The sequence below is a fragment of the Martes martes genome (assembly GCF_963455335.1).
Source record: "Martes martes genome assembly, chromosome: 6".
NCBI classification, from domain to species: Eukaryota; Metazoa; Chordata; class Mammalia; order Carnivora; family Mustelidae; genus Martes; species Martes martes.
Window position 1 is genome coordinate 49,694,555 of NC_137893.1, and position 26,849 is coordinate 49,721,403.

At 33.3% G+C, this 26,849-nt stretch overlaps 1 protein-coding gene across 2 annotated transcripts in view; it reads left to right on the plus strand.

Annotated features, from left to right (window-relative positions):
* Window positions 1-26,849, plus strand: part of PHIP (PHIP subunit of CUL4-Ring ligase complex) — a 127,458-nt gene that overhangs the window by 97,425 nt on the left and 3,184 nt on the right. For both annotated transcript variants that reach the window (XM_080805754.1, XM_080805755.1), the window contains exons 24-39: window positions 416-535; window positions 2,249-2,356; window positions 3,157-3,281; window positions 3,415-3,497; window positions 6,500-6,611; window positions 7,008-7,069; window positions 9,400-9,555; window positions 10,805-10,925; window positions 13,658-13,783; window positions 16,390-16,459; window positions 16,802-16,852; window positions 17,125-17,274; window positions 22,273-22,425; window positions 23,317-23,480; window positions 23,932-24,191; window positions 24,737-24,934. In XM_080805754.1, the coding sequence (XP_080661880.1) occupies window positions 416-535; window positions 2,249-2,356; window positions 3,157-3,281; window positions 3,415-3,497; window positions 6,500-6,611; window positions 7,008-7,069; window positions 9,400-9,555; window positions 10,805-10,925; window positions 13,658-13,783; window positions 16,390-16,459; window positions 16,802-16,852; window positions 17,125-17,274; window positions 22,273-22,425; window positions 23,317-23,480; window positions 23,932-24,191; window positions 24,737-24,934 (2,059 nt within the window). The remainder of the gene's footprint in view (window positions 1-415; window positions 536-2,248; window positions 2,357-3,156; window positions 3,282-3,414; window positions 3,498-6,499; window positions 6,612-7,007; window positions 7,070-9,399; window positions 9,556-10,804; window positions 10,926-13,657; window positions 13,784-16,389; window positions 16,460-16,801; window positions 16,853-17,124; window positions 17,275-22,272; window positions 22,426-23,316; window positions 23,481-23,931; window positions 24,192-24,736; window positions 24,935-26,849) is intronic.

A 26,849-nucleotide genomic window follows, 5' to 3' on the forward strand; every position in this document is an offset into this window, starting at 1 on the left:
AGGATCATGACCTCAGCCCAAGACAGACACTTAACTGACTGAGCCACCCAGGTGCCCCAAAATAAAGTTTTTAAATACTTAATGTATATTTTTGTTGAAAGATCTTCCCTTTTATTTAATCACCTTTATAGTTATTTTATTTTTTTAAAGATTTGTTTATTTATTTAAAAGGGCAAGAAAGCACAGAGGAGAGGGGCAAAAAGAGCAAGAGAGAGTCTTAAGCGGACTCCACCCTGAGTGTGGAGCCTGATATGGGCCTCAGTCTCACGATCCTAGATCATAACTTGAGCTGAAACCAAGAGTCAGATGTTTGACTTACTCCACCACCCAGGCACCCCTATCAGTATTTTAAAGGACAGATTGAAAGATGATTGTTTTTGTGATAATATTACTTTATAATGTTCTAAACTCTTAGAGATTGGCTGTAGGAGAACTAACGGAAAATGGTTTGACGTTAGAAGAATGGTTACCTTCAACATGGATTACAGATACTATTCCCCGAAGATGTCCATTTGTGCCGCAGATGGGTGATGAGGTACTTTTAAACTTTTAAGAACAGTCTTTGTTTCTTTGAGGTATCTTTAAGCTTTTTAAAATAGCTCTTGAAACTGTAGAAAATGGTAGTTTCATAAAGTATCTTATTTTAGATGTTTATAAGCTGTGTATGGAAAAGGCGTAATTAGGAGGAAAGTTCTGATCTTTTCTGAGGCCACTTGGCAACTTTAAGTATTGTAGTAGCAAAACTAAATATTGTAAGAGAATGGAAATTTTATTGGCATTTTAAAAACTAGTATTTTTTTTTAATAAGAGGATTCTACTGCTAATTTTCTTTTTCTTTCTAAAAATTTATTTTTCTTAGCTTAAGGCTTAAATACATAACATTTTAAAGGAAAAATGCAATTTAGCATTTTATTTTTATTTAATTTTATTTGATAAGTTTTCATTTAAATACAGTGTTTATAATTAGATCTTTTTAAAAATTTGCTAGAATCAAAAATATTTCAAAGAAAATGTGATTGGTCATCATTTTGGACTAGGTACTTATGAATTTGAAATGAAAATTTAAGATCATAGATCAAAATTTCCCAGTCCAGTGTTCATGTCTTATTTTATGCACAAGTGTTCAGAAGCAGTCATCTGGCAGCCAGTAGATTGGCAGTAATAAATTAGGAAGTACAATGTGGGCTTCTTTAGCAAACCACACTAATTAGCAACAGAAAGTGGCAAGTGGCAGTTGACAGTTTAAAAAAAAAAGAAACAAAAACATTTTTAATGCTGGAGTAACTCTAAAGAGTACTCTGAAAAAAATTCATTTAGGCAACCTACTTAAGAAGACTTGAAGAGCACAGAACATTTCTGTATTATTGTAATTTAGTACAATGATAGAGCCTAACAGGTCCTTGAGCATCAAGAAGATGCTTGATTAAATTACATTTAATATATTCAAGATAACTAGAAAGTTTGTAAATCCTTATTGAATAATTTTTTTCACAGTGTTTAAGTTGTCTTTTTAATTGTTGGTGCTTAAACAGGTAAGTTCTCATTATTTAGCATTATTCTTTTGAAATTTCAAACTGTTGGAGCAATAGTGATACTAATGAATAGAAGAAAAGTACGTAGAATAGTGGATATCCCAAAATCTTAATAACATTTATTACATTTATTATTATTATTAATAACAAAATTTTAATAACATTTTTTTAACAAGCTCCACTATTTTTTTGTAGTGGGAAGAATACTTGGTATCAGACTTACTATGTCAAGTGCCATTAGATACCAAAATGGTAGTCAGGTGTCATTTAAATCTGAACTTCATAAAATGAGGATAAGTTTCTTTATAAGGATAAAATATGTTTAAAAATACATTTTTCATTTCAAAGTTTACTGCATATGTACAAACCACTTGCTACCAAAATACGTGAATAATAAACTGATCCTGACTCCTAGTTACAACTAACTTTGTTTTACAGCATAGGTCAACTTACATTGAATGCAAAAATAAAACAGTGAAACAAATTGCTCATTTTATACTCTCACTGTATAACCAAAGTAATGTTATTTAGAACACTTTGTTTATGATTAAGTGGCATGAGGACAATTTGAAGAAAAGAAGGAAAAAATATCAAAATATTAGAATTCCTTTTGAAAGGATACTAAATTCTCTCTTTGCAATTTTAGCTGATACCTTGCATCTTGGGTTAAAGGAAACATTCAGGGTTTAAAATTGTGACTTTTATTTACTTTTTAGGTTTATTACTTCCGGCAGGGACATGAAGCTTACGTTGAAATGGCCCGGAAAAATAAGATTTATAGTATCAATCCCAAAAAACAGCCATGGCATAAAATGGAACTACGGGTATGGTGTTTATTACTTAAAAGGTGCAGTTTTGTATTATGTAGAAAGTTGTATTGAATGTTACTACTCTTTTCACCGTAAGAAACTGTTTCATGAAGATTTATTTTTTAATTGGAGCAATCCTGGAGACTAAGAGGTATTTAATTTTCAAAGAAATGTAAGATTGAATTTATGTATTCCGATAGTTTATAATTTGGGTACAAAGTGTAATTATAGTGAAAGTTAACACTGATGTCTAAGGTAAACTTCATATTTGCAAATAAGTATTTTTAGACTTATTCAGCCAGAGTTCAAAATTTTGTAGAGGTCTTTGGAACTGTATTGGAAAACTTGCATTTCAGTAAATCTTTCCCTTTTTTAAGTTTTTTTTTTTTTTTTTTTTTTTAATTTTTTTTATTTATTTGTCAGAGAGAGAGAGGAGCGAGAGTGAGCACAAGTAGACAGAGTGGCAGGCAGAGGCAGAGGGAGAAGCAGGCTCCCTGCCGAGCAAGCAGCCCGATGTGGGACTCGATCCCAGGACACCGGGACCATGACCTGAGCCGAAGGCAGCTGCCCAACCAACTGAGCCACCCAGGCGTCCCAAATCTTTCCCTTTTTTAAAAAGTTTTTACTGAGATAAAGTTTGTTAATTCTAAAGGGCACAAATATGCTTCAATACACAGGTCACGAAAGTTTTGTGTGCACAAATTAATAATCACCACCTAGATTAAGATTGAAATAGAGAAATGTTTTGATTATATTTATTAGTTTATTTTACGATTTATTTTGTGAAGATGGTTTATTTTCTATATCTTTCTCAGGAACAAGAACTGATGAAAATAGTTGGCATAAAGTATGAAGTGGGATTGCCTACCCTTTGCTGCCTTAAACTTGCTTTTCTAGATCCTGATACTGGTAAACTGACTGGCGGATCATTTACCATGAAGTAAGGACTATTGAAGGAGGCAGTGGTTTCTTAGTATTGTACATTGTTTTTTAAGATGATTCAGATAAATTTTAACTTCTTTTAGATAATTTTAGGTATATGACCTAATCAGTTTGTTTCTGTTTGTAATTAGATACCACGATATGCCTGATGTTATAGATTTTCTCGTCTTGAGACAACAGTTTGATGATGCAAAATATAGGCGGTGGAACATAGGTGGGTAATTTATTTAGAAAACATACATGTTTGTTATTTTTTTAATATAATAAGTGATTTACTATTTTTAATGATTCAGAAAAAAGATAAATCTTCTTGCCATTTGTGGGAATGTTAATAACAAAGTAAGAAGATGTAATAATGTCAGCTATTTAAAATACAGTTGACCGTTGAACAACTGCAAGGATTAGGAGTGCTGACCCACTGCATAGTGGAATATCTGTGTGTAACTTTTAATTGCTTGAAGAGTTAACTACTAATAGCCTACTGTTGACCAAGAGCCTTACTTGATGACATACGTAATCAAGTAACATGTTTTGTATAACTATTCTTACAATAAAGGAAGCTAGAGAAAAGAAAATGTTATTAAGAAATCATAAGGAAGAAAAAATGCGTTTATAGTATTGTACTGTATCGGGGAAAAAAAACCCAAGTATAAGTGGACCTGCACAGTTCAAACCTATATTGTTCAGAGGTCAATTGTCCTTTTAATCTCGTCAATGCTGAAATTCTAAACATTTTCTCTCTCAGATTTGGTAATGGTTATAAAACTGTTTATAGCTATTTCTGTACTGTTTTATGTGTTGAATTAAATTTTCATCTAAAAATGTAACAGAATTCACAGTTGAAGCAAAAGACATCTTCCAGTTCAAAATGTTCAATAATTTGGGACCAAAGCTGAATTGGCATTTTTCTTTTATTGGTCTAATCAGTTATAATTTTTAAACTTAATATTGTAAATAAGATTCAAAGAAACTTTAAAATTCTTAAAAGTTTCCAGGCATCTAAGATACATTCATTTATGTTCATATGGATATGCAGTTCATTTGAGTATTTTTCCAATTTTCAAACAGGACCACTCTTTGTCATCTTGGAGTGGGATGTGGTACATATATGGCATATTTGGTTTGAAAAAGCACATCAGTTAATAAGGCCAGTCCATCTCTCCTCCAGTGCCATTGGAAGGCATTGGCATGGTGATATGTCTTATTTGGTCTTGGTGAACTTAGAAATTTACATGTGTATTCTAAAAAGAAAATTAAGACAAATGCAGGTTACGAAAATTAGAGACATGGGAGTTATCAAAAAGAATTTACATTCCCTATAAATTCCATTACACCATTTTCCTGGAAGCTTTGAAAAATGTGTTCTATCAAATAAGGGAATGAACCAAGGAAGGGAAGGACAAACTCCTCCAGGAGACAGGAAATCCAGAATAGGAAAGAGCCAAAATGAATTCCCAGTAATAGTAGAAGTCTCAGCATAGCATCTGTCCCAGCAAATCTGTAAAATGAACAGTTCAAAAGTTGTTGTCCTCCAAGAGCAAAGTTTTCAGGAAAGACAGTAAATGGAACTGATGAATTATCTAACGTGTCTGACTTTGTTGGAAATTATGGCAAGCAATAGACATATCAAAGAGATATTTCAAATGATGGATGTATATTGGAATTTTCTCATCTGGACCATAGCTGTTTTTTCCTCTCTAAATTTATAGATTAATGATTTCTTCTAAAGTTAGTACTACTTGGTCTTTTATTTCTGAGGAAATAGGCATCTACCTGCTGATAGCCATTTAAAATTTTTAAACTTACTCCAAATGGTATACTCTATTCCCCACTTAATTTCATTGTTATCTTTCTACAGTATTGTTCATTGTGGTTAGGCATACATTATCCATTTCTTCCTCTTTAGCATAATGTCATTAGTGTATGTAGGATCATAAAAAATAGCTCTTTGAAACTCATCATTGTGTTTAAGGTTGTGGTGGTGTCAAGAATGCTGTTTATTAATTATATGGTATCTTCTCACTAAGTTCAGTGTCACTAAGATGCATCTAAAGAGCAATTAGGGACTATCTATTAATAGATCATGTTTTCCTCTTATCACTGGCTGTTAGAATGCTTGAATCTGAATTTAGGCCCCAATGCATACCCATTCAAAGTTAAATATAACTTGAAAACATGCAGTTGTGTTCTATTAACTTACTCCTGGCTCCCAACTTTCCCTTTTTGTCATTAAATTTTTTTCTTTTTTTTTATTTTTAATTCGTTTTATGCTGTATGTCTCTATAAACTTTTGAATCGTTTTTGATAAAGAATATAAACACATACTTTTCTCTTTATGGGTTTGAAAATGAAACTTACTCAGAAGAGTTCTAAAATAATTAATTTGTTTGAAATCACACAGATATGTTATTTGAACTCAAGTCTTTCAGACCCTAACCTATGCTTACTAGGAGAAAAACCAATCCATACTGTGAAAGCCAAGGAAGAGGAAAGAGTGGCAGAAAGGAAGAGAGTGATTTACAGTTTTCATATGACATGGCAGGAAGCTGAGAAGATAGTTTATTAGGGTCTTTGGGGGTAGTAGTTTTAGTGGCAGGATAGTAGCTGAATGCAATTAGGTAAGGAAAGGAACACAAGGAGTGCTGTCTGTTTTATAAAGATTAGTTGTTTTTGTTACTCTCTTGTTTTTATAGAAAAGAGAAAGTGAGTGTATACATGAGTGTTATAACTTCAGGATAATTGACATGAAGGAAGGCAGGTTGGATGTTTTCTTTTTATTGACTCTAGACTAGAGTCTTGATTGTTGGAGAAACTTGCCTATAGAAAGCAAGAAATTAAAAATAAAAATATTTGTTGGGCATAAATTATCTAAATCATGCTTTTATTTGAATAAGGAGTTTGGTCATAATCCTAATGATGAATTTAAAATTCTAGATTGGTAAAAATGCTTAATCTAAGTGTGAATTTCTCCTGACACTAATAAGATGTATGGTACTAGAAACTGGTAAGTCACACTGGTATGTTTATTAAATAACTTTTTTCCTCAATATTGCCAATTTTATTCATTTATTTATTTTGGAGTGTGTAGGTCACTTTTTGTATGTTTCCTGAAATTATACAATAGTTTAAGTATCTTAAAGGAATACTTTGGGAGAAAGGAATAACAACAGCAGCAATAAATTTCAGAGTAATGAGATGGCTTTTATTTTTGTCTAGGTGACCGTTTCAGATCAGTCATAGATGATGCTTGGTGGTTTGGAACAATTGAAAGCCAGGAACCTCTTCAGCCAGAGTACCCTGATAGTTTGTTTCAGTGCTATAACGTTTGGTAAGGGAGTGTTTGTTGTATTTTAGTTTAGCTTGGTTACCTTATTTGCAGGGGGAGGCGGAGCGGGGGAAGAGGCGGTGCAGAAGAAAACGGAAAGAAAGAGTCTTAAGCAGGCTCCGGGCCCAGTACAGACGGGGCTCAATCTTATGACCCCTGAGATCATGACCTGAGCCGAAATCAGGAGTTGGATATTTAACCAACTGAGCCACGCAGGTGCCCCCAGCTTGACCGACTTTAATGTTTTCCCCATCTATTAATATAAAGTGACAAAGACACTTCTTTTAAACACTTGAATTCTTTTAAACATTTGAAGCAGTTATTTTTATAATGTGATTTTATAAAACTTGTAACACAGTATTTAGATTTTTTTAACATAGGGATTTTCCTTCCTTTAAGCTGGGACAATGGAGATACAGAAAAGATGAGTCCTTGGGATATGGAGCTTATTCCTAATAATGGTAAGTGTATATTGGGCTTTTTGTGTTACAAAATCAGTTTCTTAAATAAGGAATCTGATTTGCTGCCTTGTTACTGCATAGGGTTGTTATGAAGATCATATAGAAAATACTCATTCAGCAGTTACTTATTGTACACTTGTTATTGACCTTGGATTGGAGGTAAGGAAGGCATAGCAGTGAACAAGATAGACATAATCTTTGTCCACTTGGAATTTATAATCTAACAGGAAAGATTGAAGTTAGTTAACAGCAAAATACGAAAATTTTTGTTCACTTCTGGAAGGTAAGTGCTTGGGAACAAAGATTTTTTTGTTTAACTTCAGCAGAACACTTAAAAATAAAAATAAGACATAATATTAAGAGTTCAGCCTTTTGAATGAGACCTAGATTCATACCCTATCACTGCCATATTCTATCTAGGTCATCTTGGCAAGTTCTTTAACAGTCTCAAAACTTCAGATTTTTAGGACTTCAATCTTTGAAATTCTGTAAACTGACACCTTACAGGGCTTCTGTGAGGATTAAATGACATCATGTGTGTAAAGTGCTTATTATAGAACCTTACGCATTTAAGGGCCTCCACAAGTAGTAGTTTACTACTGCTAATAATATCTCTTTACTTGCATTTGGCCTGATAATTGCCTTAAGACTTGGGAGTTAGCCTTAGGCAGTAAGACATCTTCCTGGACTGAGAAAAGGCCAGTGTAGCTGAAGCCTGCAGATTGTATTTTTCATCTACCCCAGTGCCCATTTTTGTTTCTATTTTTTAAAAAATACAGCCCTCACAATTGTGTATGCATAAAAGGATTTGAAAGAATGTATATTCCAGAATATTAATAATTATTTATAAAGGATGGGACTATAATGACTTCCACAAATTATCTTTTACATTGTGTATTTTTTTTTCCTACAATATATCACTTTTCCCATCAGGTAAGAATAAAGACTTTAAAAAACAAAAGGGAAAAGGATCTTGTGACATAATAGAAATAATCATTTATAATGGAGTTGCTCACTAGTTATTATATTCTAAAAAATCAGAGAAAAGATAACTTGGAAAAGTTAAATCCAATCAGGAAAACCTTAGAAATGAGAAAAAAGACATGCTGATATTATCTACGAATAGTTTCTAGAAATTATCACTTTGAAAATTTAATACCAATAACATTTTTCATCTCACTGCTAAATTAAAGCTTTTTGAAACTATTAAATCTTTTTTTTAATTAAGATTTTATTTATTTGTCAGAGAGAGCATGCACAAGCAGGGGTAGCAGCAGGCAGAGGGAAAAGTAGGCTCCCGCTGAGCAAGGAGCCAGATGTGGGACTCGATCCCAGGACCCTGGGATCATGACCCGAGCCAAAGGCAGATGCTTAACTGACTGAACGACCCTGCCATCCTAAAACTATAAAGTATCTTGAACAACTTATAATGATGTTACATGGCTTATCTTTTTTTATTTCTTTTCTTCCTTAAGTTTGAGATCGCAGTCACATTGGACTACTGTGTATGAGAGAAATGAACCTAGTCAGTGTTGTATTGCTTGGGGATTTTCTTGAAATGAATTAGTGGCATTAATACGCTATTTGTTTCCTACCTAAATATATCCCTTTGTGAAGGGGGGGATTTTTGTTGTTTTTGTTCTGTCTGCATACATATACATGTGCATCCTGTGGTTTAATTACATTGTTTGAGGAGGAAGAATTTTGTATACAAATAGTAGCATATTTTCCAGTGTTTCTCTGATGAAATCTAGTTCAGAGAAAATGTTACTTGGCAGATTTTTGTAGGTTTTATGTCACCACCGCTTCCTAATGTATGCAGAAAGCATACCTTCATAATTTAAAAGCAATAAACATGAATCATCTGTTAGTATTGATAATTCTCTCTGTTCCTACACTAAGAAAAAGTTAAGACTTTGAAGTGCTTGTGAAAAACATCAATTTAGTTCAGTTTCACCTTGTGTATGTTTTATTAAAATAAATATGGAGATTATATCATGAAAAGATTCAGAAAACTTGCAAGGTTAAGCATCATTTTATAGAAATACTTTGTCCTTTACCTGAAACTGATAGTAGAGCAAATTGTCAGATATAATTTTGGAGAAGTAATTATATGCTTATCTAGAGAATTATTTATAAAATTAATGTTTTAAAATATAAATTTTATTGGCCCTTGAAACATACTTTTTTAATGAAAATACACACTAACCACATCTTTACAAAATTATATTTTAGTTTTTTTGACAATGTGAACTCTACTTTCTAAAGGTAACCTAAATGGTAGCAGAAATCACAAATTTTCACTAAATTTGCTTTTCTGTGTATTTCAGCTGTATTTCCTGAAGAACTAGGTACTAGTGTTCCTTTAACTGATGTTGAATGCAGATCGTTGATATATAAACCTCTTGATGGAGAATGGGGTTCCAATCCCAGGGATGAAGAATGTGAAAGAATTGTTGCAGGAATAAACCAGTTGATGACACTAGGTAAATAATAATAGTAACACAGGAATATAGAAAAAACTGGCAGAAAGCAAAGGAAAGGAAAAATCTTATTCAATAAAATTTCTTTTTGCAATATCATGTCAGTGGTTTTCAAACATTTTTAAGTGGAATTTGTTTCTTTTTCTAAAATGAAACCTTACATAGGTTTTTGGGTATCTAGAACGATTAAAAATGGGGTTGCTGTAGCTCAGTTTTAGAGTGAGGGCCCCCAGAAGTGCCAGGGGTACCTGTGAAAAGTCTGGATCCTTCAGAACTTGATTTGAAATCCTTCAACCTAAGTAACCTGACATGATGTGAATTTGGAGAGGAGGATTGAAAGGTAAATTACAAATACATGGATAGCTGTACCAGTTCTCCCCTTAGCTAACAGGAAGGAAGATAATACTGAACTGCTTTGTCTCATTAAAAAAAAAAAAATGGTGCCACAGAACTTGTTGTTATCTGAATTCTGGGCTTTTAAAACAACTTTAAAGGAGTGTGGTGGTTTGTAGCAACCCCCCGTCAGTAAGGAATCAGACTTCAAAGTGGAAAAAGTTATGATTTAGAGGTGAAGAGACTAGAGACACATATTGGATAATATTTTCATCGGAAGTCTTTTTTTAATATGTCAACACTTTTATTTAAAGAGTATCATAAATACCTTAATTTTAGTAGTATTTTAGCATAGGGGTTTGTCTTATACTGTATATGAATGAGCCTAAATAAATAAATAAATAAATAAAAAGCCGTCTTTGCCAGGTTCAGTTTACTGTGTGCCATTTGGTCAATGACATTGAGTCAAAGACTTCTGGATCTGTTTCTTCTCTGAGTGCTTGCATGATATTTCACAGAATTAAGTTAAGGCGATAAGTTTTTAGAAAGTCAGGTTACATTTGGATGGAATGTGTTATACTATTGACAGAATGACTGTCAAAAACCTACAGATTCAGGAATGGCTAGGTTTTTAGTACAGAAATGTATGTGTATTTAATAGGTCAGATTTATGTATTGTCTGTCATTTCTTGTCTTCTAAGGGAATCTGAATAACAGATACACCTAGAATTTTGCAGTGTAAATGTAGATATAATAAAGCAGTGAGACTGTATTAGTCTAGCTAAACTGTATTTACTATGAAAAGACAATGGCAGTCTAATGGTTTTGGATCAGAATTTATCTTAAATCAAGCAGAATTGTCTGTGAAGTATTTTAAACAGTAAAAAAATAAACATATAAGCTATTTTTTTAATTCTAGATATTGCTTCAGCATTTGTGGCCCCTGTGGATCTACAAGCCTATCCCATGTATTGCACTGTAGTGGCATATCCAACGGATTTAAGTACAATTAAACAAAGACTGGAAAACAGGTTTTACAGGTTAGAACCCATTTGCTGTAGCTGCTACCAAAAGAAAACTAAATGATCCTTGAGTGTTTCTGAAACTTTACTGTGCATACAAATCACCTGGGGATTTTTTTTTTTTTTTTTTTTTAATGCAGTCTGTGGTTCAGTAATTTTAGTGGGACCTGAGGGTTCTGCATTTCTAAGTTCCCTGGGATGCTGATGCTGCTGGTCTGTAGATTTGGAACATGATTCATAGTTTTTTCTAGTTGCTAATATGAGTTGGTGCTGTCTTCATAGTATAATTTATAAAGCAAGCCAGAGTATCTCGTTTTCTCCTAGACATCACATTGAAATATTTTTTCATGGATTTTTTTAATAGAACAATATTAAAAAGTTGCATTTTTTTTCTTATTTTGTTTATATTTAGCTTATAAATTCTTGAATTGAGAATTCAGGATATTTTTCATAGTTGTAGGTTAGCTTGAAATAATGGAGTTAACAAAGACCTAATTTCAGTTAATTTGCATTGTCTAGTTAACAATTTCAGTAAATATTGAGTTCTAGTCTTGGATAGGCATTGTAGTTTTATTGCCTGGAATGTCTTTACAGAAAAGTGAATTTAAGCCTATAGCTTTCACATAAAAAGGTCATACTTCTAGTTTTCATGACTTTTGCTTAGAAGACTAACAACATTTCGTTGGTTGGTTGGTTGGTTGGTTGATTTATTTATTAGAGAGCAGGAGTAGTGGGGGTAGGGGAGGGGAAAGAATCTTGGGGGCTCTGTCTTAACAACCCTGAGATCATGACCTAAGCTGAAATCTAGAGTCAGATGCTTAACCATCTGAGTCACCTGGACACCCCACAACATTTTAATTTAAATAATTGCATTTTAAAAAGTTCTTTTTGTGGCCAATTTTGTATTACTGCAGTTCTTTACATTATATTATTCATTTTAACTTAGGGGAACTTTTATTTATATTTTGTATTTTTCTTTCTTTCTTTTTTTTTTTTTAAAGATTTTTATTTATTTGACAGAGAGAGAGAGAGAAAACACAAGCAGGGGGAGAGGGAGAAGCAGACTCTCCACTTGGCAGGGAGCCTGACGTGGGGCTCAATCCCAGGACCCTGGGATTAGGACCTGAGCCGACAGCAGACATTTAACCAACTGAGCCACCCAGGCACCCCAGTATTTTGTATTTATATTTTTAATATAAAATGTGCCTTTGGTGGTTTTTTTTTACTTAAATTATGATTCTAACCTGGTACTTTGTGTTCCTGCACTGAAAACACTGTTTATTGTTTCTTAACTTACTAAAGCAGGGTTTCTCAACAAAAGCATTCCTGATAATGAGGGATAGAAAATTCTTCATTGTGAGCGTCTATCCTTGCCTCTACTACTGAAGTGCCAATAGCAGCCCTTAGTTGTAAAAAGGAAAAATGTCTTTTAACATTGCCAAATATGAGGTAGAATCACTGACCCAGAATCATTGAGAATCACTGGGTAAAGAAAACTAAGATGTTAAATTTGAGTTTCTAAAGATTTTTCTGATCTTGGTTAGGTTTGCAAATTAATATTTGTCAAAAGCATAGAGATGAGGAGGAAATTACTGTATGTGCCTCCCAGCCATCTTACCTTCATAGTACACTTCTTTAAATCTTTTTCAATAACACATGTTAGAAGTTTAAGTTAAAATGGAGAAGAAATTTTTAGCAACATCCTTCCTTTTCCCTAGACCCTTAAGTTGCTAAGCCTTAGTAATAGGACTTAGTGCTTGAGAGATGGACAAGATAGGGGAGAATACATTTCTTTACATTCAAGGGAGATAGAGTTGTTACTATACTGTAATTGTTGGACTACAGCTACAAAGGTAAGCTTCTGACATCTCCCACTATTGTTGTAAATATACATACTCATGCTCAACATGGTAACTGATAAGGTGTATTATATTTCAGGGTACATTACAGCTTAAACAGGCTTTTTGGGCATTAGCTTAGCTTAGTAACCAATATAAGAAAAATCTAAGAACACAAACCTTCCACAAATTAGAAGCTGCCTATTTTTGAACCTAATTAATAGACCGAAATTATGTTCTTATTTAATAAAATTATGCCTTCATGTGCTTTTCCACTGTTCCAGCTTTTTTTTGTTTCTCCCTTACTCATTGGCTTCAGATTTCTAACAGTTTACGGTTTCCTCTCTGATACTTCTGGTTCTGTCTCTTGTTAAACCACTACTAATCAGTTTGCCCTGCTTGGCATTAATCTAAAACCTTATTTTACAGTTCCGTAAAGTACCCTGAAGATGCCTGTGGTTCTGTTTTAGAATACGTAAACCTTGTGTGTATGCTTCTATCCATAATTGTGTATATTTTTTGAATTATATATAATTGTATTTCTGTTCACACATCAGTATCAGTAATATTTTCTGAGTATTTTCTTCCTTGTTATTTTAAGTAGAACTGGACCACATATTGGATGATATTCCAGAAGTTATCTTTGGATTTTTCTTTACATTCAGAGAAAAGAAGACACTCAGTAATCTAGTGTGTCTAAACTGGTGCGACATTGTCTATGCAAATACACAATGTTGCTTCTCTTTAATTTCCCCTAACACAGTTGAGGTTATATATTTTCTTAAATTTTAAAGTTTTGAGTCTTGTAATTGGATAAGATTGTAATTGAAAAGTTAGAATGCCTTGGTTTTAAATTGTGTACAAATATTTTTAAATATAATGATGTTAAGACTTATGTTTTGTTTGTTTAAGGCGAGTTTCTTCCCTAATGTGGGAAGTTCGATACATAGAGCATAATACACGGACATTTAATGAGCCTGGAAGCCCCATTGTGAAATCTGCTAAATTTGTGACTGATCTTCTTCTACATTTCATAAAGTGAGTTGTTTTTTCATACTTGTCATTATTTGAAGATGTAAAATATAAAAATGTAAAATGCAATTATTTATATATATGTCACATGCTGTGCTGTAAACTAGTTCCATTCAAAATAGAAAGCATATAATGTCTGTCTAAACATCATGAAAGTTGTGTTACAGTTGTGTTCTACCGTTAACATTTAAAAAATGGATCCTTCTCTAAATCTAACCGCTGGACAATAAGAATGAGGGTAAGCATATATAGAACATGTAATGTTTTATCTAAAATAGTTCTTCTAAGCCAAATAATAATTAGAGGTAGATATCTCTGTCTGTAATTAACAGTTAAGGAAACTGTTTTAGAGGTGTACATGTTTAATTTTCACAGTAAATGAGTGTCTTCCATCTAAGAATTTCTCATCTTAACATTATATTGCCCCTGACAAGTTTGTAAAAAGTATTTAAGTAGTCCAACCAGAAACTAAATTTAACTTTCAAGATTCTTCTTAAAATTCAGGTTTACTTCCTCATTCATTGATCTTATACCAAGAATAATAACTATAGCTATTTAAGGGAGCAACACTTTTATATTTTACCTTAGGAATTTTATATAGCCGAAGAATGAATTGAGCCTTCTAAACTGAAACCAGAGGAATGACTCCTGTTTGGTATAAAGTACTACTCTTGAGTTCATATTAAGGTTATTTTTATTGCATAATTTTTTCCAGTAAAGAGAGAATATATTTTATAATTTAAGTTTAAGTAGTCACCCGCTGTTAACTGTCATTTTCACATGCAGGGACTATTGAGGTGCTTTAAAAAACATCTCTAGCTTCATTCTCATTACTTAGAATAATCATAGGGTGCCATTTTGTGGTGTTAGGGGTTTGTTTTTGATAAGGAATATAGGTAATTTCAATGTAAGAAAACACCAAAGGAAATTAGTACAATAAATGTTATATCCTACGCTTTACCTTAATTCTCTAAAGAAACCTGTTGCCTTCCAAATGGTTTGGAAGCTATTTTTATTATACTTGTGCCCCCAACCTTAAAATTGGTAATTAAAAATTAGTTATCCTTAGAAAGGGTATATAATTTTGAACTATATGTATATGTATGTTTCTTTTTCCAGAGACAGGAATTAATAAAATCGCATGATATGTAAGTTCACACTTGAGTGAAATAATTTAGATGAAACAATTATTTTTATATTTGGAATAGCCTATAAAAATGTATTCCTTTCAAATGTTATTTTGAAATACCTTATTAGATTAGTATTTAAAGCATTTATATTGTATATATCTAAAAATCCCCGGCATTTCTTAGAGGTACATGACAAATGTTTATACACTTTCAACTGACAGTAACTTTCAAATGTTAGGTATATCTTGCAATTTTGATTATTCTATTTTTTAATTGAGTTATTTTGCCATATTTCAAGCAATAGGTTATATAATCAGGTGATATGAGAGAATCTTGAGAGAGAAATGTATATTTGCCCCCAGTATAATTTCATAGATAACTTTTTAAGAAATTTTAAGGAAAAACTAACAAGGGAGTCTTTGTGAAAGTTTAGATGAGGATCACTTCTAGCTTATGACAGTGGAGTTTTAGGTACAGGGGAGAAGTGTGTTAGGTTGTTATGGACAAAGTAGATATTGAGAGATTTAGGAGAAATTAGATGAAAGGTAAGTCATTCTAGGGTTAAGGAGTGGCATGAGGTAGGAAAGTAAAGGGTTACTAAGGGAATTAAGTAATTTAAATCAGGTGAAGTAGAGAGTACAAGAGCAGCAGTAAATCACGAATTTGAGTCAGATCATGGAGATCCTTGAATACATTTCTAATCTTAACTCATAGAGAAGAGACAAAAAGCATAAATAGCAGATTGGTTGCTACATCTAACTAACTAAGAGATGATGAGGGTTTAATTTATGGAAATGAGAAAGAGGCAGAGGCCAAGAGATTTTGAAGGTAGAATCACAGAACTTGGCCAGTGATTGGGTTGATAAGGAGGCAAGGGAAAGAATAGTGAAAACCCATGCATTACTGTAAGAATAGTAATGCTGTTAAAAACAGGAGGAGGGTAAGAGTGGCTGGGAAGTGAAAATAAGGTTTAGACATATGAAATTTTAGATGATGGTAGGAATCTCAGAAGAAGTGTCCGACCAAATTATAGGAACTTAGAATTCATTTACACAGATAAACTACAGATACATAAGATTAAAGGGCAAAAGCTGTAGTGACAAGGGAAGATGACTAAAAAACAAAATTTTAGGGAATGACTAAACATTTAAGAATGAAAAGAAGCAATTAGAAGACAGGACATGTAATAGCTTTCCCTTGTGTGCTGAGGAATGGAAGAAGGTGTCCCCCATATAGCAGTGATCTGAACAAAGACTGGAGAGGTGGGAATTGGGTTTCATGTAATGAAATAGACCAGATTGAAAGCTCCACATAGGGTGGAGGGACAGGGGTAGGTGGGTGGGTATAGAGTTTTGAAGTCAACCAATGAAGAAAGCCTTTAGCTTCAAACTTTATCTTAAAATCTGGTTTTGTTAACAGATTTAAAGAAAAAAAAAATCTTACAACTCTAATCTTGTATACTAACATTGCCTTGTTGTTTAGGGATCAGACTTGTTACAACTTAATTCCACTGTACAATTCAATGAAGAAGAAAGTTTTGTCTGACTCTGAGGTATTTCATATTTCATATTTCATCATTCAGACTATGTTGGTCTTTTTTAATATATAAAAAGAAATTTACACAGAGTATTTTTCAGATAAATGCTATTATGAAAATTAGTTTTGGCTAATGCTATAGTTTCAAAAAAGTGGTTGAGAATTTTCTTGTTATAGTTATTAAAACATTGTGGGGGGACTTTCTAATGAATCCGTAAAATGTTCCTGCATACATTGGGGTTTTCCAAAGTGTAAAGGTAATAATTGGCATATAAACAGCTGTAATACTCTATGAACTCTAAAGACTATAATGAAGTCTAGAATGTTTAATGAATATGATACATCCTTAACTTCAAAGGAAGAAGAGAAAGATGCTGATGTGCCAGGAACTTCTACCCGAAAAAGAAAGGTAAGATACTTTTTGTTTTAGCAGGAGTGCTTTATATGAATTAAAATGTATTAAAAGTGTTTTTGTTTAACTTACAGTATTTTTAAAGACAGATTAAGTGTTACTTCATACAAGTTTCTATCACAAAATACATGGTTTTCAAAACTAGGTGAATGATATTTTCTATTATTTAAATTAACTGTATATTACCTAATTACATGAGACTATATTAAAAATACAAATTTACTGTATAAATATTACTTTATTATTATATTTGAACATTTTCATTTTAGGACCATCAGCCTAGAAGAAGATTACGTAACAGAGCTCAATCTTACGATATTCAAGCATGGAAGAAACAATGTCAAGAATTGTTAAATCTCATATTTCAGTGTGAAGATTCTGAGCCTTTCCGCCAGCCAGTAGATCTCCTTGAATATCCAGTAAGTGTTTTTGGAAATATTTTCCTTACCTGTCAGTTTGCTATATAGCTCATATACAACAATTAGCCATTTAAGTTGTTATTTCTTATGATTATCATTTATTTCTTCATTATTAAATACATGTTGTCATGTATTTGGTTATATGGAGCATCTAAGTCAAGTAGTTTGGTATTTAAAACAGAAAGAACCTTAACTAAGACTCCACAAAGAATTGGTTTAGAATATTTAAGAGTATTTCTGAAATACTATATACTTCATCAGATCTAAAATACCAATGACTTACTTTAATGTACCACCGAGAAAGAGGAATGAATGCTGCCAATTAAATTTGGATTTGTTATTTTGGTTTAAAAGATAAAATGAAGAGATTAGAAGCATAAGACAAAAAAGACCTTACTTGAGTGGGAAAGGAGTGAGGCAGGTATTTTTAAAAATTTAAACTAAATACAATTTCTGAAAATGAAATGTAAAATCATTGAAATTAATCTTTTGGAAAGATTAGGAGAGATATGGTAGATAAGATGAAAAAATTCAGAGAGAGAGAGAGTAGACAGAATGGGAGAGGGGTAGGGTAGTATTTGAGGAGTTAATGGCTGTATACATTTTCTAGGGTGGAGAAACATTTGACAAAGCATGACTCCTGACCAGGATATATATATATGAAAAAAATCTTTTCCTGGAATAATAGTCAAAAAGCAAAACTCTGAGGACAAAAGAAAAATGTTAAAACAACCATACAAAAAATATGGGAGGGACCTATTTCCATGACTCTGCATAATTATACTTAGGTGTCTAGAATCTAAACATTAAAGCTTATATCTGTCTCTCCCTTTCTTGGGAAAATTTCAGAATACAAATATCTACTATATATGTGTATGTGTTTATGTGTATACATACACACACAAGTGTATATATGAGTGGCTTTATATATCCAACTCTGGATACTGGTACAGTATCCATTTTACTAATGTTGAACTGAGGCTCACATTAAGCATCTCTCCAGTATATGTAGCTGTTTGTTGGCAAAGTGAGAAGAAGAGCCCATATTTTGTGTATCTCATGCACCAGAGCTATATGCAGTATTCCTAGAGAGTAACTAATTTATAAGAATGTTGTCTCTTGTAAGTATTTAAAATAATGAGAACAGTATTTAGAGCTTCTCCTTCCACCAGCCAAAAGTATTAGCAGACAAGTAGAAGAAACAAGAAAAAATTCTAATTTGATCACTTGTTTCTTATAGTACCCTTTGATGGAGGGTTGTGTGAAGACTTAGGACTATTTACCTTTTTTTATTTTTAAAGATTTTATTAATCTGTTTGGCAGACAAAGATCACAAGTAGAGAGGAAAGCAGAGAGAGAGGGGGAAGCAGGCTCCCCGCTGAGCAGGGAGCCCAATGTGGGGCTCGATCCCAGGACCCTGGGATCACGACGTGAGCCGAAGGCAGAGGCTTAACCCACTGAACCACCCAGGTGCCCCAGGACTATTTACTTTTTTTATTACTGTTATCAAGGAGAAAACTGGATTTATCACTTTTTATATTTCAGAATTAACTCTTAACTGTCAGCCTAACTCTAGCAGAATACTTAAAGCAGTCATATTCTTCATATTTCAGCTTTTGTATTGAATTTAATCAAATATTTAAAGCAAGATTTTAAAAATTAAATTTTTATGCAAATTAGCGTGCTAAATATTCTATCCCATTCATTTATTCAACAGAGGTGTATTGAGTGGTTACCATATACTATACTGACTAATGGAAATCCATGATACAAATCAAGAAAAATGAAATGTTTTACACAAATATATTTAACATTTCTCTAAAATCTGTGAAGTTTGTAAAGACAATATGTCATAATATTCAATATCCAAGTAATTATAGTTTGTGTCAAAGTTGTTACTTACCCTTAAGAGGTTAGAGAGTTTAGACACTATTCAGATGATGTTACCACTGCATAAAGCAATTTCATAACTTCTTTAACTTACCCCCTCACCCACCACACACAGCTATGTTAAGAATCAAGGTTTCAGGGACACCTGGGTGGCTCAGTTGGTTAAGCATCTGCCTTTGTCTCAGGTCATGATCCCAGGGTCTTGAGATCAAGTCCCCCATCGGGCTCCTTGCTCATCAGGGAGCCCGCTTCTCCCTCTGCCTGCCGCCCCTCCTGCTTGTGCTCTCTCTCTCTCTGACAACTAAATAAATAAAATCTTTAAAAAAAAAAAAAAGAGTCAAGGTTTCAGATATGTACTTTTTTTAAGGTCATTTATATGATTTCATTTCACAGGAAAATCTGAAATCACAATTTACATTTTGGATATGTTGTTCTTTTCTATTTCACTATCTTTTAAGTTTTTATTTTCATTCCAGTTAACACTGTGGTGTTAGTTTCAGGTGTGCAGTGTAGTGATTCAGCACTTTCATACATCACCCTGTGCTCATCATGACAAGTGCAGTCTTTAGTCCCTTTTAGTAACCATTAGTTCTCTGTAATTAAAAGTCTGTTTATTACTTAGTCTCTCTCTTTCTCTCATTTTTTCCCCATTGCTTTTTTGTTTTGTTTCTGAAATTCTATGCATGAGTGAAATCCTGTAATATTTGTCTTTCTCTGACTGATTTATTTTGCTTAACATTATACTCTCTAGCTCCATTTGTGTCCTTGCAGATGGCAAGATTTCTTTCTTTTTTATGGATGAGTAATAGTCCATTGTGTGTGTGTGTGTGTGTGTGTGTGTGTATCACATCTTATTTATCCATTCTTCAGTAATGCTGCTATAAACATATAGGTTCATGTATCCTTTTTAATTAGTTTTCTTGTATTCTTTGGTTAAATACCCAGTAATGAGATTGTTAGATCATAGGGTAGTTTTATTTTTAATTTTTTGAGGAACCTCCATACTGTTTTTTCCTGTGGCTGTACCAGTTTGCATTCCCACCAACAATGTATGAATGTCCCTTTTTCTCCACATCCTTGCCAACACCTGTTGTTTATTGTGTCGTTGCCATTATGACAGGTGTGAGGTGATAACTCATTACAATAATGTTTTGATTTGCATTTCCCTGATGGTAAGTGATGATAAGCATCTTTTCATGTATCTCTTGGCCATCTATATGTCTTTAGAGAAATGTCTGCTCATGCCCTCTTACCATTTTTAATCAGATTACTTGTTTTGAGGATGTTGAGTTTTATAAGTTCTTTGTATGTTTTGGATACTAATCCTTTATGGGATGTTATTTGCAAAGACCTTCTCCCATTCCACAGGTTGCCTTTAGTTTTGTCACTTGTTTACTTCACTGTGCAGAAGCTTTTTATTTTGATGTAGTCCCAATTGTTTATTTTTGCTTTTGTTTCCCTTGCCTCAGAATACATACCTAGAAAAAAGTTGTTATGGCTGATAGCAAAGAGATTACTGCCAAGTTCTTTTCTAGGATTTTTATGGTTTCAGGTCTCACATTTAGTTCTTTAATCCATTTTGAATTTAATTTTTTGTGTAACACCAGTGTATTTTAATAATTTTGTATATATTGTAAATACCTGAGCAATGACTTTAAAAAATTATAACAGAGAGTTACGGTAATAAACATAATGCATGAATCAAATGAAATCTGTTCAAGTAACACACGGGAAGATTGGGGAAAAAAATAAACAGCAAAACAAACAGAAAACAATAAAATGACAAATGTAATTGAAATCATATAGTGTGTTTTCCAGCCACAGTGAAATCAAACCAAAAATAAAAGTAACAGGAAAATCTCTGATCACTTAATTGATAACTAAATAAATATGCCTCCAAATAATCTTTGAGATCAAAGAAGTCTTATGGGAAATAAAACACATTGAACTAATAAATGAAAATACAACATCAAAATTTGTGGGGTGAAGCTAAAACAATGCAGGGAAATTTATATCACTAAATAGTACATCAGAAGAGAAGTCTCAAATCAGGAACCCATGCTCTCTCATCAAGAACCTAAAAAAATAAAAATAAAACTAACGTACAGTGAGCAGAAGATGGGAAATACGAAAAGCAGAATTGAATGAAACTGAAAACAGAAAAACAATAGAGAAAATCCATAAAATGGGGTTTTTATCCAAGGATGTAAGGTTCATTCAGGATTCAAAAGTCAGTCAGTGTAATTCATCATATTAAAAGAAATTACATGATCATATCAATTAATGCATTTGAAAAAGCATTTGACAAAATGCAATACCCATTTGTTCTAAGAATGTACGTGTTAGATATGGTATTATATGGTATAGTCAACATTGCCACAGGAGGAAATGATTATGGGGCTTAAAAGGAAATTTATTGTGCGTACAAGTCCCAGAGACGTTGCCATTGAATGCCAGTTAGAGCCACAAAGGAAACAGCAGGTTTCGGTCCAGTGGCAGAAAACAGGAGTAAGGGAGATGCTTAAGCCAGAGCCTTTATTGCACTCTATTTCTATGAGAGAGTCAAGACAGAGGGTAAACACTTTAGGACTGGCTAGTTTGAATAATTCCAATGGGCTTTGGGGCAGAGGGGTGGTCTCTAGTTGTCTTGAGCAGAGGAAATACTGGCTTGGTGTGTTGGAATTAGATAAGGAGATGGCTGATTTACATATGAAAGATGTGTTCTCAGTGCAGCTTTTTGCTGTCTTTAAGAATTGGTTGGCCCTGGGAAGGACAGTCTCTCCTCAGGTCTGTAAGGAACCCAAAAGATCAGAGCATCAGGAATACAGAAAATAAGAAGATATAATTAATGTAATTAGCCCTATGATGAATGGATGCCAGATAGATAAATGTATAATGTAAGAAAATAGCACCATTAATGATAAAAAAAGGAAAGGGCATGAAAAAATAAAAACTATTAGAAAAAAGGAGCCTTGATGAGGAAAATAAGGGATTATTGAAAATTGCAGGACTTGTACTTACCATGGAAATTGTATGTGAATCCCTGTACTGAGTAGTAATACTTTGTGGTAGTAATGTTAATAATACCACCTGTTTTTCTTCTCTTAGGACTACAGAGACATCATTGACACTCCAATGGATTTTGCTACTGTTAGAGAAACTTTAGAGGCCGGGAATTATGAGTCACCAATGGAATTATGTAAAGATGTCAGACTTATTTTTAGCAATTCAAAGGCCTATACACCAAGCAAAAGATCAAGGGTATATAATTAAATTTTTATTTATGTTTACATTAAATGAAATCAGTAAAAAGTAGGCTAAGTAACTAAATGTTGCTTTAATTAAGATTTAGAGCAAGACTGACTTTCTATTATTTTTTATTATGTTCTTAATAGTATCCTAGTGGAAAAAAGAATTCACATCTTTCTGTTTCTTTTCTTCTATAGAATAACAGTGATGTCACTAATGTTTAGGAATGCTTAACACATATAACATACATATTGTCCTGGTATATATATTAAGGTTATGTGGGCTTAACTTTTCCAGCTGTTTTTTGCATTAATGGAAAGGCATATTTGTGAATGATTTCTAAAAATGAGTTAAGTTATAAGTATCAGTTATCTCTCTTTGGGCTGACAAGACATCACAAAGGGAAGATATAAGGAAATGAAATGAAGAAGAATAGATGCTAATCCTAAGTAACAATGGAAAACAGATTCAGAACCTCAGGGATAGTTTCGTGTGATAGAGTTCACAGGAATTTTGTCTACATGAGCCATGTGTATTGATACTAGGGCTTTTCTTTAAGAATCTGTAATCTTGAGAGGTGCCTGGCTGTCTCAGTTGGTAGAGCATGCAACTGTTGGTCTCGGGGTTGTAAATTTGAACCCTGTGTTGGTTGTTGAGATTACTTAAAAATAAAATATTTAAAAAAAGAAAAGATCTAAAATCTTGGAATATTTCTAATCTATATATAAAAATAGTAATTGTAAAAATGCTTTAGTTTTGCTCTTCATCCAAAGAGATTGGGAAAAAGTAGTATTTAAATTGTTAAAACTTTTTGCTAGAAAAATACTCAAGTTATATGTTAATATTTACTGAACAAGCATTTTCCTTTGAGGAATGTTTAAACACGTTTTTTTCTTACTACAGATTTACAGCATGAGTTTGCGCCTGTCTGCTTTCTTTGAAGAACACATTAGTTCAGTTTTATCAGATTATAAATCTGCTCTTCGTTTTCACAAAAGAAATACAATAACCAAAAGGAGGAAGAAAAGAAATAGAAGCAGCTCCGTTTCCAGTAGCGCTGCATCAAGGTATTTGATTTATTTTAAAAAGCATCAACTGATCTATAACTTTGTCATCTAAATGATAGAACTCGGTGTTTTTTTAATACTTCCTTTACTATTCCCTATATTGCAGAATGATATATTTGACATGCAAGTTCCTAAGATGTGGAGGATTTTTAATCTTTTAACTAAAGCTATACTAGTGTAAGTGCTTAAATTCAAACTGCTAAATCTGTACAGTAAAACAGCATTTTTAGGATAGTGATGGCATCATGCTTTCTGTCATATAACTGTAGCATTTATGGCAATCCTTCACTAAATATTCACTTTCAAAGGCTCACAATCATATGAAATCCACTACAAATCTCATATTTTAACATATTTCATAATAGTAAAATATTGAATCCAACAGCATAAAACTATTTTATTCATGTACATGAAGCTATAAGAATAACTAATGATATTATTTTATTTACAGCCCTGAAAGGAAAAAAAGGACGTTAAAGCCCCAGCTAAAGTCAGATATCTCTACCTCTCCATTTTCTACACCTACACGAACAATACCACCACGGCATAATGCCACCCAGATAAATGGTAAAACAGAATCCAGTTCTGTAGTTCGAACCAGAAGTAATCGACTGGTTGTAGATCCAGTTACCACTGAGCAACCATCTACTTCTTCAGCAGCAAAGACTTTAATTTCAAAAGCTAATACATCTGCAGTGCCAGGGAAAACAAGTAAGAATCAGTTACATTTTCCAAATTGAAGAATATGTAATTTTTTAATTTAAGTTTTTATTTTGCCAAAATAGATACACTGGGTTTTAGTAAATTCCAACAGACAGTGTTAGTTTTGCTCTCTTTATTGTTTGTTTTTGTTTTTAGTAAGAAAAAATTGAGGTTTAGGAGTGTCAGTGTAGAATAATGCTTAAAAATGGCAACTCTGATCTGGACTGCCTGAATTTAAATCCTGGTACCCAGACTTGGTAACAATTTGCCAAGGCTTGCCTTCATGATCTTGAAGTGACTGGACAGTGTCAAGAAGGTCTGAACTGTTAAGAGTTTATTTATGTATTCCTGTATTTATTTATGTATTTATGTATTTTCCTGTTTGAAAGTTAATTTCATAAGGAAGCATTAAGCAACTCATAGGTTTTATCCTTTTGGCTAATTCAAGCAATTCAGGTTAGAAGTAATCCCAATTTCCTTGCTTGTTTTTAGGTTAAATAACTCCTAGCTTTTAATCTTGTGTGTGTGTGTGTGTGTGTATGTGTGTATTTTAGTTCTAGAGAATTCTGTGAAACATTCCAAAACCTTGAATACTCTCTCAAGCCCTGGTCAATCCAGTATCAGTCATGGCACTAGAAATAGTTCTGCGAAAGAAAACATGGAAAAGGAAAAGCCAGTCAAACGTAAAGTGAAATCATCTGTACTCTCTAAAACATCCACTCTTACAAAGTCCTCACCTGTCATTGAGCAAGGTAAGGTGTTATTATCTTCCAGGATATATAGTAGATACTTCTTAAAAATGATGCTTTTTGTCAGAGGTAGCACTTACATCCACTTACTAGGTTGCCCATTTAAAAGTCACACATTCTGGGGCACCTGGATGGCTCAGTGTGTTAAAGCCTCTGCCTTCAGCTCAGGTCATGATCCCAGGGTCCTGGGATCGAGCCCCGCATCAGACTGTCTGCTCAGCGGGGAGCCTGCTTCCTCCTCTCTCTGCCTGCCTCTCTGCCTACTTGTGATCTCTGTCTGTCAAATGAATAAATAAAATTAAAAAAAAAAAAGTCACACGTTCTGTACTAGTTGATACATTCAGTGAGACATCTCTTGATTTGCAGCTTTGTGCCCAAAGCAAACTGTATTGTCATTAAACTTTAAATTAAAAGCTATAAAAAAACTTGCTATATGGAAATAAAAACAAATTCTAGAATCAAAGGCTTTTAGTGATGTGAATTGAATAGTTTCTGACTTTATTATTACAACATTTTAGACAGTGTATTCAAGGGCACCTGGCTGGCTCAGTCGGTTGAGCGTCTGCCTTTGGCTCGAATCATGATGCCAGGGTCCTGGGATTGAGTCTTGCATTGGGCGCTCTGCTCAGTAGGGAGTCTGCTGCTCCCTCTGCCCGTCCCCACTGCTCATGATCTCTCTCTCTCTCTCTCTCTTGCTTTCAAATAAATAAATAATATTTTTTTAAGTGTATTCAAGAAGTTTGAATTAAATTGGATTTAATTAACCCAATGTAACAGTCTTTACTCTTCTAGAAAATTTAAGTTCTTACATCACAAAATTCAGCACACTGCCCTTCATTAAATAGTAACTCATCAGGGTAGTCTACAGCCAAACCTCTATTATCTCATACAACTTTTAATCCTTTAGAGTTAAGCTTCCAGATTTCTGTCATCTGCAGATTTGCATTGTAAAGACCTCATGTTTGAAAAATGGTGAACATAACTGAACACATTTTGTGACATGTTAAAACAATGACGGCTAGTTGGGAGGAAGCAACTCAAGAATAAGCATTTTGTGTCATGACTTCCAGAGTATGCCTAAACAATTTCCCCTTCAATGTTCTCCTCAGAAACCTCTCAAAATTTAATTTTTCTACTGAAACGTTCTCTTTTTGATGAGACCTACCCCCTACACAAACTTCAAATCAGGGAGTCATCTGGCCTCTTCCAGACCTACTTCACAGTCATTAGTTCTTGTTATTTCTGGTTCTTTAATATCTGTAAAATTCATTCCTCCTCTCACTTCTATGTTCTTAATTCAGGCCTACATAATTTCTCACCTGGACTGTTGTCTTAGTTTCCTAACTGGTCTCACTGTCTTGATTGTCAGCTCTTCTTTAACCAGTCTGTCTTCCATATTGTGTGAAAGTGATCTTTCTGATCATTTATCCCTAGCACATGTCGTGTGTACGCCCATACACATGCACCTACTTGAAATCCTTTCCTGCTTTCAAATCATACATTAAGTTAATGGGGTTTTTTTACCTATTATATAAGACTCCTCTTTACTTGGCTGCTGCCTAACATTCCAGCTTTCTTTACTTTCTTTCTCCTCTTTATGTGCCAGCTATCCTATAACTTGGAAGTCCCTGAATTTTCATTGTCCTTTTCTTCCTTATTTGAATGTTTTTTTTTTTTCTCCCAATTTAATGGTTTCCTATTACCTTTCAAGTCTCACTTTGTAATTGCATCTATTCCAGGAAGCTTCTTCTTGGGTTCTTTAGACCAAATCAAGCATTTCATCTTTTATGTTCCCAGAATACCTTCTTCATTGCTTTTTGTGGTAGAATATTCTTTATATATGTCTGTATCCAGTAGAATCTGAACTTCTGTGTTTAATTACTTTTTCTAATCATCTATACTTAATATAATAATGGAC